The 13,064-nt window shown below is 33.6% G+C and overlaps 1 protein-coding gene across 1 annotated transcript in view; it reads left to right on the top strand.

Annotated features, from left to right (window-relative positions):
- The window catches only part of LOC133191769 (ankyrin repeat and death domain-containing protein 1A-like), a 35,657-nt gene that overhangs the window by 1,383 nt on the left and 21,210 nt on the right, over positions 1–13,064 (top strand). The window contains exon 2 of the mRNA XM_061327504.1: positions 2,502–2,574. Within this exon, the coding sequence (XP_061183488.1) occupies positions 2,502–2,574 (73 nt within the window). The remainder of the gene's footprint in view (positions 1–2,501; positions 2,575–13,064) is intronic.

Genomic DNA, 13,064 nt, shown 5'->3' with positions numbered 1-13,064 from the left:
GATTTCTGGCCTGTCGTAAGAAAGGTATAATAACTAAACCATTTTGACAGAGACTAAAACTGTAAATTTCCTCCCAAATATATTGCTAAAATTAATGTTACAATGTTATGACGTCTCAACCGCTCAATTATGACGTCACAGCCTATGACTCTGTGTTTAGAAAACACAGATGCAAAGAGAAATCAAAGAAAATGTAATAAACCGAAATTCAATGTCATATGAGGTTTATATCTTTCAGTTGATTCGATATGCAAGAGCATGCTGTATGTATGAACAATTTCTAAAACGAGGTAAGTTATTGATAAACAAGTTGATGAAACAAGAATATCAACAGTCTCGTTTAAAGTCATCATTTCGTAAGTTCTATGGTCGATACAATAACCTTGTCAGCAAATACATCTATCATTAAATCAAATGCTGACTGGCGTTTTTCATACTAATTGTTAGGCCATTATTTATCCACTGAATTGTCAATGGATTTTTCCGTTATTTCCCGATCATGACAAGGTGCACACGGCGGGTGTGACCGATCGGCAGGGGATGCTCACTCATCCTTGGCACCTTATTCTACCTCTGATGTTTTAGAGGTCCGTGTTTGCTATGCTCCTGATTTGTATTGTTTGAATGGACTTTGAGCTTGAATACACTTTCGTTATCTCCATATATTTAATTTGTAGTTGGATATAGAATTTATTTCACTCGTAAGACAGGATTTTTTTGATATTTTCACTCGTGGTTCGCACTCGTGAAAATATATATAAAAAAAAAACAAAAAAAAAAAACACCCTGTCCCACTCATGAAATGAATTCCATATCCAACAACAAAACATTGAATATCCTCTATATATTCTACTGCCGATGCAACCTCATATTGTGGGCTTTTTAATGATGATGGTCTCCATTCAGTTATAAAATCTCATGACTTTCTGTCAGTCTAATTTACCTTGCCCTCATCATTGTTTTCTTTTTCGTGACGCGTCTTCTTCACTTTAAAACCTTTTACCCTGCTAAGAGCCCGTTGTGTCTGTAAAATCGATAAGGCTTGCGGTGATTTTTATCTGTTTAGCATTGTGTTTTGTGATACCCTCAATAATGGAGCAGCTGGTTTTTCACAAAATCCTGTGTATTTTAACCCATGGGATTTTAAGTTTGCTCGTCTGAAATGAGGGAAATCATGCGAACTCGTCATTTTTAAGGCACCTTCGTTGCAATGGATGCAATGTTCATTTTTCTAACACCTATTTTATTCTTTTTATTAGTTTCTCGGGGTATTAATAATTCTTGATCAAGAATAACAAATTGAATAACAGTTTGAACAACTTTATGCTTTTGTGTTGCTTATGGGAGACACATAGGAATGACTTTCTTTGGTATCTATCCTTGATCTAGGAAGGGATAACACTTTGAAGAAATGGCCAGTGCTTACTCATTACATCAGCCAAATTGTGTAATTAGGCCATATTGAAAACGAATCGGTTATCATTACCGAATTTAATTTTCTTTCGTTTCCGAAATAATATCAGACATTCAAATTTAGATATCAGTTGAGGCTCACAGGTGAGGCAGAAGTTTGCTACTGTTTCCATAAATACAGTGACTATATGTCGGAGACGTTTTCAGCATTATATTCCACTTTGCACTACAAGTACTTATTCTTTGAAGCAACTGATTAATGAATTTTCATGTTAAAGATTATCAATGCTTTATTACAGTTTTAAATTGACTTTAAAATATCTATCTTTTAATTAAAAAAGTGCAGATTACTGTATAAATTAAATTCATTAAAACTGCCCTGCTCAAAATCTTATTTCATCTCCCCGTAACGAGAGGCAACAAAGAAGGATTAAAGAGAGAGAGAGAAAAAAATAGAATTATAAACTTCGGAAATGCTATACATTGTTTCGGAAATTAACATAAAGTTTTTGTTAATTGTGTATAAATATTTCGATATTCATAAGAATTTCCGGTAATGCAAAACTGCGATACAGAGTCTAATGGACGCAATGTTTCTTGTATAACAGTTACTGTGTATATAAATATACCTGGTATTGGTATACAATTGCTTAACGACAATTCATGAAGAATAAGAGAAATGATGTGTAACTTAGTTGTTTATTTTGTAAAACGTAGCAATGAAACAGAGATAAATGCTCTATGATTCACCAGAATTTCATGATCCGCCTCTGACAAGTGCTCAAGGTATGGTTATAGGGTATTTGATTAAAAGGCTCTTTTGTTCATTAAGGTAGTTATTTTATACGATATACATCTTTGTCTCCTATTCAGATCTTGTAAACAGCTATAGCACATTGACGTGTACCTCAGTCAGTGCACAACAGCGGTTAGAAGTAACAAAATAGAACACTATAATTTCTTGTTCATGGCTGAGCAAGTCTGATGAAACGAAGGGCAATGATACCTAGGTACAATTTCATAAAAAGGTAGACGTTTTTCGATGTGTCATGGCGGTTATAATGTAAAAATTTATGTTGCTTTCGCAGGTAGACGAGGAACTGCGCCAGACATTGAAGGAAAATGATTGCGCAATGTCCACTATTTTGGAACCTTCCTCCAGTAAGTATGCGTCTAATTACGATCTATATCCTATCATTTATTTCCCTACTGTAGATGTGCATCATGTTGTTATAACTGAATGTTGTGCAGTACTGATAGTCAAAATGGAAGAAACATAATTGCTAGACTGAAATGTCATGTTGTAAATTTTGAATTTACCGGGTGGCAGTAAATACAAAATTTACAACATGACAACTGTGTCATGTCGTAAATTTTGTATTTACTGCCACCCGGTAAATTCAAAATTTACCACATGACAGAAGATATAGATTTGTATCAAACATGTTAAAGATACACCTGAAAACGGTGCTGTATTAACATCATGTGCAGAATTTCATTGAAGATGGAAACTTCTGCATTCGTCTAATTAGTAAGTTTCTTTGAGAGCCAGGGGTTCGAATAAGCATTAGATAAGTTTCTCACGAGTATTGTACTTTTTCTGGAATCCTTTTTTTTTCACTAACGTGTCGGAATCCCCATCAGGGCCCGAAGTGACTCGAAGATTAAACACACTCAACTCGATGGATAAATACATGTATTTTAAATTTATGTGATTTATTGGTGTGTAAATCACACAGACTTTTCACGTAGGCATATTTCATGAAGCGCGCTAGAGCATCATGAAAAATATGCCTATGTGCAAGTCTGTGTGGTTTATACAACAATAGCTCACACAAAACTTAATTTAAAAAAAACCTTATATTGACATATTACAAGTTTAAGAGCAGCAAAAATAGACTAAGGTTTGAACTTATCGCTGCCCTGTATCGTTTTATTTTCAACAACGTCAATGAAGCCGCATGGTGACGTCATTTTAGCGCGAGTTTCTCCATGTATATATACACAAAAATGCCATTCAAATGAATTTCATAGTTGGTTTAGTTAAAAGACAGCAAATGTAAATATAATACATAGTATATACATTTATGGTATCTCTCTGTAATATAAACATGCAGAGAGCAAATAACTTCATCTCTGTAGTTTTCCAAAAGTCATACGTCATTAGATGGTCTAATCACAAGGCGCAATAATATCTCCATGTAATGATAGTACTTTCATCAGTGCGTTTCAATATATAATATATGACACAAAGCAATGTTTTTGCTTTATTAAATCAAATATAATTTTAAAATATACATGTCATGCAGGTTTATAGAGTCATTTAATTACCTTTTAAACATGTAAACAACGGCGTTTTGTAAACTTGATATTTTATGTCAGCTGCGTAGAATTTAAATAACAGTGTTTTTCCTTTTTTTCCCTGTAGGCGTATCTTAGTTTTTTGTTTGCATGTTGTTTAACGTCCCTCTCGAGAATTTTTCACTCATATGGAGACGCCACCACTTGCCGGTGGAAAGCTGCAAATTTTGTCCTATACTCGGCGCTTACGGCCATTGAGCAGTGAGGGATCTTTTTCGTGCCAGCACCTACTGCGACACGGGACCTCGGTTTAAACGGTCTCATACGAAGGACCGGTCTCCACGTCCCACAGTGGGATTCGAACCCGCGACGTAAGGATCAACTCCTTATTCCACGACTCTAGAGCAGACGCTCTAACCAGTGCGCCACGCGGGCGACGCGTATCTTAATAATTTTCAAACTAAACTTTGAAAGATATTCGGTATTTTTATAAACATATGACCAAGCCTATCGACGAGACCATGGCTTCACAAGGTAAACAGTTGCCACGGTTTCTCATGAGGATTACGCCTAACTGAAATCATATATTTAATATTTTTTAGTTAAATTTAATAATTTTAAATATTTATAATCTTCATTGTTAAAGTGAACTGGTGTCCCCATACCTTTTCCGACCATGGCAAAGGCCCAACGCGAATTAAGGAAAACCCATGATGTATACATAGATGAAACGGTATGTAGGGAGCTACAGAAAACAGCAGGTGTTTCTGGTCTTACATAAAGAACAAACGCTAGGACGCTCAAGGAGTTTCTCCCCTTTGAAAGTCCAATTGACTCCTCTACAATGACACAGAATCAAAGGCAGAGATACTGAATCAGCAATTCCACTTAGTGTATACATGGAAGGACAAAACAAATATTCCTGACAAAGGCCACAGCCCATTCCCTGATATAGCCCCGATTCTGTCAGTATTACTGGAGTCCAGAAGCTCTGGGGAATATCAACCTCCATAAGGCTACGGGTCCAGACGGTTTACACGGCAAGAGTTTTACAAGCGTATGTAGACCACAAAGCACCAACTGTAAGCAAGATATTGCAGCTTTTCTTAGATACCAGACGACTGGCAGTCAGCCTCAATCGTCCCATTTTTTCAAGAATGGTGACAAACTCCAGGCCTCGAATTACCTTCCAGCTTTCTTAACATCAATCTTTTGAAAGATATTAAAGATATTTAAAAGATATAAGAATATATAATCCATAGCTAGATAGCGGATCATTTCAACCGCCTTACTATACTCAATGACTGTCAACATAGCTTCAGATCAGAACGCTCCTGCGAGACCCAACGGGCCATCACCATAGACACCATAGCTCGCACTTTGAGCGTGTGAAGACGGGCACGAGAGCTGTTCCAAAAATAATGTCACAACAACAAAAAATTGCATACCAATTCCCCTATCTATTTTAATTTTTATGCAGTACTTTTTTTTAAATATATTAAGTACAGGTCTGTGTAAAATCATGCAAAATAGGCATGTAGGTCAGATATATGATGGTTCTCAGAATTTGATGATTTTCCACACAAGAATGTTACCGACGTCCTTTGACGTTATTTTTCGGCACTTATTTTGTTATAAATTGTTTTGTTTTGAGTTGTATTGAAATTATTTGAACATTGTCTAAATGTTATTTTTAAAATTCATTCTTTTAGCGTAGATCTCAGTTGCAGTTGAACTTAAAATGAGTGCCGAAGAGAAACTTCATAACGACGCCGAGAACATCTTTGCCGTGCGGCGATTGACGAGACCCGACGTTGCGTTTATTTTAATATTTTAAAAAGTACTACATATATCTGAATTTGTTGATACCATTCGATTGTTAAAAAATTTAAAGCAGTGTGTGATATTACTTTTGGATCAACCCACGTAGATATAGTTCTACTTGACATCTCTAGAAAATTTGACAAGGTCCCCCTCAGAGACTCTGTGAGTCTCACAGAGATCGAGTCTGTGAGGTTTTTATCCCGACCACCACATGGAGTAAAACGCTCAATACCATTAGTGCAGTCGCCCTCGTGGCGCAGTTGTTAGAGTGTCTGCTCTAGAGTCGCGGAGTATGGAAGTGATCCTTGCGTCGCGGGTTCGAATCCACTGTGGGACGTGGAGACCGGTCCTTCGGAAAAGAACGTATAAATCGAGGTCCTGTTGGCACGAAAAAGATCCCTCACTGCTCAATGGCCCTGAGTGCCGAGTATAGATCAAAATGTTCAACCCTTCACCGGCAAGTGGTGGCGTCTCCATATGAGTGAAAAATCCCCCTTGGAACTCTGAATTTCATCTAATCTTAATAAAATTCCATTTTTACTCTCGTGCATGTGTATTTATTGCCTGTTAATCATGCTGGAATAATTCACAGAATGTTAGTAAGTGTAAAACTATCATAAATGTAAAAAAAAAAAAAAAAAAAAGGAATTTGATAAGAATAGATGAAATGCAGAGTTCCAAAGGGAAATATTTACAATATCGTAAGATATGAAAAAAATATTACATTGATTCTGGCGCCGAATACCTTCTCATAAAAGCTTGATATTACATTTTCATAACATACACGTTATTTCTTGCGTTTGAAACTGTATAAATACCAGGGAACATGTTGGCCAGTTATACAAATCATGGATTCTGTAAGTAAATTTGCGAATTGCTCACGATTTCAATATTTTTAATATATTTGTTTTGCAATTTTTGTATTTGTTTGGCATTTTTTTATGTAAGAAAAAAAGGAAGCAAGGAATTATTTGTAAAGCTTGATGATATGATTTATATAATTGGAATTAAGAGGGGTTATGATTATTTTCCTATCGAATATTTTGGAACCATTTTCAGTTTAACTAAATTGCTGTATCATCAGTGTGACGTCACTGGCACATGGTCGATGCATTGCATAGTAAGATTTTTATTGGGGACATATTTAGAAGGTCTCATTACATTGATAACAAAACTGGGGGTCATCAGAGTAATTATGGACTATTTTCCCCACGTATCTGCATGAAACATTTATGACCTGTAATTTTTTAAATGTCCTCCTTTATCAGTTGAATTGATAGTCAACACCCAAGGTTATGAGCTAGTTGTCATATAAATAGAATTTTATTAATTATCAAGTTTCCGCCTAATTACCCATAATTGGCTTGGATTTGTAATGAAATATAATCCGATTCTATCATTTTGTGTTAAATATGGGTCAGCGTATCATCTGCATTTAAAGTACAGACTATATACACGAATATGGAACAGTAACGGACTCATTTTTGTTGGTCATATCTCCACAAACCAATTTTGTTACATCATAAAGATCTTGTTCGGGTGCAATCACACATACGAAGGTTGATTTAAAGGTTATGTCACAACTGCTATAAAATCTCCAATAATCGAATGTTATCAACAGAATTTTACATTCTAATACCTCTATTTATTTTGAATTTTGTCATAAAATTTCATTCAGTTATATGAATACTTTTTAAAATATTAAGATAAAGACAATGTGGGTTTTTCTTTCGCCGCACGGCAAAAATGTTACCGACGTCGTTTTGACGTTATTTTTCGGAACTCATTTACAGTTCAACCGCATTTCTTTTTGACCACTCATGTGCTTCATCTTGATAATCTTTACTGCCATTTTGTTATAAAGCGTCTTGTTTTGAGTTGTAGTATTAAAGTTATTTGAACTTGTCAAAATGTTATTTCTAAATTCATTCCTATTGCCAAGGTCTTATGTATCATCAGATTCAGAAGTGATCGAGCGACGATAAATGTTGACTGATCGTCCACTCATTTTCTTCTTCTCAGTTAAAATTTGAAACTTGATATAATCTGACCTAACGACATCCGAAACATTTGCTACTAATAAGGAAAATACATGTATTATTATAGAAATACAAAAGTTGCATAACGTACCAATGTAAATGGAAGTCCAATGATGGGCATATGTTAGGAAGAAGATAGTGCGGGGAGGATGAGTGTTTCACGTTACTTCCTCTTAAATCCGACGCTAATTAAGCTAGATCTACATGTATCATAGGCGTCGGAACCGGGGGGGCTAGGGGGGGGGGCTTAGCCCCCCCCCCCCACTTTTTTGCAAAGATATACATAATATAGGCATTGAAAATTGGGGCTTACCTTTTTTCGTTGGTTTAGCCCCCCCCCCCCCCCCCACTTTCAATTAGCCACCCCACTTTTAATTTGCTTCCAACGCCTATGTGTATGCACAGCGAAATGAATTTGCAATGTAGAAATTAAAATATTTTTTATGAAATAGCTTAAATCTAGACGCTCTAGCACAAGTTCGGAGTGTACATATAATAAAACGCATATATAAGAGATTCAATAGATTTATTGATGAAATGAAAATGATTGCTAGAGAGAAACGTCACAACAACGTTGGTAACATTCTTGCCGTGCGGCGATAGAGGAGTCCTAACACTGTTTTAATATTTAAAAAAAGTATGGCATATAACTGAATGAAATTTTAATACAAAAGTTAAAATAGATAGAGATATAAGTATATTAAAAATTGCTGATAACTTTCCATTATTAAAGATTTTATAACAGTTGTTACTTTTGGATCAACCTTCGAATATCCTTTATCTTTCTTAATAACCGTATATAGCTGCATTAATGTTGCTGTAATGATGTGAATGAAGACAAGTTTTTTAGCACCAGGGGATGTAGTTATTTGATCGCCATATTATTTTGAATAGAACTCTGAGCAAAGGTATAGATGCTGTATTTACTGGTATTGGTACAGACACTAATATTTTCAAAAATTGTATAAATCATTTTTAATCATGTATTAAGTATGTTCAACTTGATCTCAAAGGTCTTGAATTTTAAATTTATGAAAAAACGCTAATTTCCATTATAATTATGCAAAGGGCCTGTTCGTTCAGAAGAAAAACGATAGCAATAAGTAAATCTAAAGGACCGAGGAAACCTACAAAGTTACATGTTGAAGTTGTACTTTTTTTAATTTATATATATATAAAAACTGAATATGTAATCATACTACTCGAGCTACATACCTTGTAACAGTTGACAAAGTATATTTTGGCCAGATCGCTTTCAAAGTATCTATATTTCAAGATATTTTATCCCTTCATTGACCGATTTTTAAATTTGTTTAAATTGAGTTTGAAGCAAAATCTTTTAAAAGTATATTATTTTTGAATGATAGTATCCGAGAGTGATATAGCAGAGTGCAGTATCGTTTACAGAATGAAGAATATGCATTTGAGTATCGATTGTTTTAAAAATAATAATACCACAATTAAAAAAATGAGCTTCTGATCTTCATTGTATTGTAGTTTTTAAGACTATAAATTGAGTATATTAGAAAACCTTTTTTCTGAATTCATGACATCTACGGTCATTTCTTATTTGGATGCATTGAAATCATTTAATTTCTGGAAAATAGTGGACCCTAGATTCACTTGAAATCCCCTAACCATTTCACACTTTAAGTGCGATCCAAATTCACTGTGAATAGACTGTAATTTGCAAATATCAACTCGAATGTTCGGTAGCTATAAATTCACTTTGATTACGACGTTATCTATTATGTTGCATTTAAACCAGTATCTGACATTTGTATATTGGAATTCTTTATTTTTAGGTCACCTGAGTCACTCAGGCAACCTATTGCTGTCCGTTTTTGTCTGTCGCCGTTCGTCGTGCGTTAACATTTGAACATTTTCAGCTTCTTGTCTGAAACCGCTGAACCAATTTCAACCAATTCTAACATACCGGTATAGGATCTTTGGGTGAAGGGGAACAAAAATTGTGAATTTCATGGTCCCTGTCCCCCTGGCGCCTGAGGGGTGGGGCTAAAACCATCAAAATTAAAAAGCTTCTTCTTTACTCCTGGACATCAGACAAGCAAACTTTTGGCATTATTATAATAAGCATTGAGCCCTCTACTAAAATTGTGAATTTCAGGGCCACAAGGTCAGGGGTTCTGGTGTTAGGGCGCGACTCAATTGATTATGTAGTGAAAATGCATTAATTCTGTTAAAATCTTCTCTTCTCCTGGGTATTATGTAAACAAACTAAGTGCATGGTTATAATGAGCAAGGACGCTTCTTCCGAAATTGTGAATTTCATGGCCCTTTGGTCAGGGGCTCTGGTGTTAGGGCGGGGCTCTATTGATTATACAGTGAAAATTCATTTATTCAATTCTTTTCTGCTCCTGGGTATTATGTAAACAAACTAAGTGCATGGTTATGATGAACAAGGGTGCCTCTTCCAAAATTGTGACTGTCATGGCCCCTGGGTCAGATGTTCTGGTGTTAGGATGGGGCTCTATTGATAGTATAGTAAAAATGCATCAATTCTTTTCAATAATCTTTTCAGCTCCTTTGTATTAGTAGATAAATAAAGTGCATAGATATGATGAGCAAGGGTGCTTCTTACAAAATTTTTCAAACTTGTGGTCCCAGGGACATGGCTTCTGGTGTTGGGGGAGGGGGGTGTCTACCGATAACATAGTAAAATGTGTTATTTTTTTATTTTTTAAAAATCTTGAACCAAATGCATAGTTATGATGAGCGAGAATGTCTCTTCCAAATTTGTAAATTTCATGACCCTTGGTCATAGGTTCTACCGTTAGGGTAGGGCTGTATTGAATCCACACTGAAAATGAATTATTTCTTTGAAAAACTTCCCTACTCTTGGGCATCTCGGAGGCAAACAGAGTAAATGTTTTAAAAAGCAAGGGTATTTTTACCAGATTTTTGAAATTCTGGACCTTAGGGAAAGTATTCTGATGCTGGCAAGGGCTCTATTAATTTGTATTCTACTGAAAGAATTTATTCCCCTTTGCCTTTCACCTTTGATAATTAATCACCGTAAATAATGCATATGAAAGATTGATAGAAAAAGAGATTTTGGGTGAATTAAAAAAATGACCACCAAACTGAAATTTTTTGGAAAAATTCAACTACTTATAATGTATTTTTCACTTATATCATCACATTGCACATGCATTCTAGTTTAAAATCCCGAAGTTACAATAGAATATACAATTGAATTAAAAAGTTTCAGAATTTTTATTAGTAAAATTTCTTTTGAAAAAAAAGAAAATATCATTACACCTTAAAAGACTTTCTAGAATACATAATCACAAGAAATTATAGTTTTTTATGCTTCAAAATGGTAATAGGGTATAAATGATTAAATCTAGACCTTGATGGAGTATCTTCTCTTGTATATGTGACAAAAAATTGGCTTTTTGATTATTTTACATTATTTTTTTCTGGTTTGAAAAGTTTTGATATGAAAAAAATATGAAGCAATAAAATTCCCCAAAATTCACTTTTTTGTCCGTTCAAGTCAATTCTTTAAATCTAAGCCAAAAAAGAATTTTTATATATATTATATATAAGTTCTCTTACAAAAAATACTCGATTTTTGAAGTGACCCTATGTTACATTATTGTGTTGCACTCCTGACATCTGATATGTATTTTATTTAACATTGTTTTAAAAATTATAACACACAATAACCCATTCTTACTTTTAAATCAATTTGTCGTTTTGATATTTTTTCATCGTTTGCGGCAGGTTTTTCATATTTTGAAGACCTTAAAACATGATTATTTACAAAGTGTAGAATACATAAATTGTATTTAAAAATATACGTGAAATGATGAAAACTATTCCCTGAATTGACTGTAAAATTTCTGTAATTTGTTGATAGACATAGTGTTTTGAACATCAAATAGTATCAAACATTTTTTTTCAACTTATTTTTTAGTAAAGATAGTTAAAAAGCATTGGTAATCATGAAACAATTTTGTTGCACTCCTGACTGCAGTAAAATTTAAAATTAAAACCACAGAACACAAAAATTCATGAAGAGTTGGTAACATCAAGTGGTGATGAAATTGTGCAATATTTATAGTCCAATACTTCATAATTAAAACAGATGAATGTATTTAAAATTCACATTTTATCTGGAATTATTCCCTATTTATGCAAAAAACAAAACTAGTTTAAATGTATATTTAGAAGATAAAATATATTTTATAGCATATTTTCCTTTAGAGGACAAGCACAGTAACCCACCAGAAAAATTCTACTCATCATTTTTCTTATTTTTATTCTTATTGGATGATTTATAATTCTTACATATATGTTGCACTCCTGACCAAAAGCATTGGGGCCTTTAAAGTAGAATTGTGAAATGAAAACTACATAAGAACTTGTTCTGTTGTTTCAGTGAAGTTGAGGAGGTATTACTTGAATTTTATGACAATTTTTTAGGGTGTTTATTTTAACATTCATTAAAAAAAATCACAAAAAGTATAAAAACACATCTAAATTGATAAAATTGAAATAGGAAGGATATTAATAATGAAACTGTCCATAATTTAGTATTACATTATACAAAAAGATCATTATTAATTAATGAATACTTCTAAGCATGAATAGAAGTGTTTTCGTCACACAACTTGAATCTTTAAAAAAATGTGTTGCACTCCTGACCATAGAAAAATAGATCTGAAGCACAGACGGATCCTGTAATTGATAAATCTGTTTGGTAAAAATGTTCTTTGTTTCTTTATTTTCCAAAATAAAAATCAGAAAATCATATAATAATAATAGTTTTTTCATGCTTGGGAGCAAAACATCAAATGTTGCACTCCTGACATTATTGGGTATGCACATATACTTGACTCTCATTAATGCTGCCTGTGATTTATATAACATTTTTTGGTTTTAAAATGTATATCAGTTATTGTTTCACACTTTGAAAATCCTTTTTTGTCTTAATTTTCTTTCAGAATTTTAGAATTGATGTTTTTTTTGTTGGTTTTTTTTTTGGTAACACTACATTTTTTCTGTTGCACTCCTGACATGGTTTAACATTTTTTTAAACATCAGCCATGACCACATGATTAAACAAAAGTTACTATAGTCCACATTTAAAGCTCAATACTTTGAATATTATCAGGAAATTCATTATTTTCAACATAAAGCATTATTATTTATTTCACAAATCTCCAAAAAATATTGAAATTTCAAAATGTCACAAAAAGGTGTTGCACTCTTGACATTTTTAGCATCATTTTTGGGCATAGCTTTTTTGTTAATTGAGATATCAACGAGATATTTGGCAGGTATTTAGACACTATCTAAAGACATATGCTGAGACATAGAAATCTATTTTCATTGCCTGTATTTTTAGTGTGGGTTGATAAATATGCGTTTGGTCATTTTTTTTTAATTCACCCTTATGCAAGAATTTTTGTTGTATCATACAAAAAAGCATTTCAGAGTTTTACAGATCAGGTAGAT

Source organism: Saccostrea echinata, unplaced genomic scaffold (assembly GCF_033153115.1).
Source record: "Saccostrea echinata isolate AGI-Se365-2 ecotype Australia unplaced genomic scaffold, CSIRO_AGI_Sech_v1 ptg000024l, whole genome shotgun sequence".
In the NCBI taxonomy this organism is placed as follows: domain Eukaryota; kingdom Metazoa; phylum Mollusca; class Bivalvia; order Ostreida; family Ostreidae; genus Saccostrea; species Saccostrea echinata.
The sequence above is the reverse complement of the archived record's forward strand: the minus strand, read 5'-3'. Positions and strand labels throughout refer to the sequence as shown.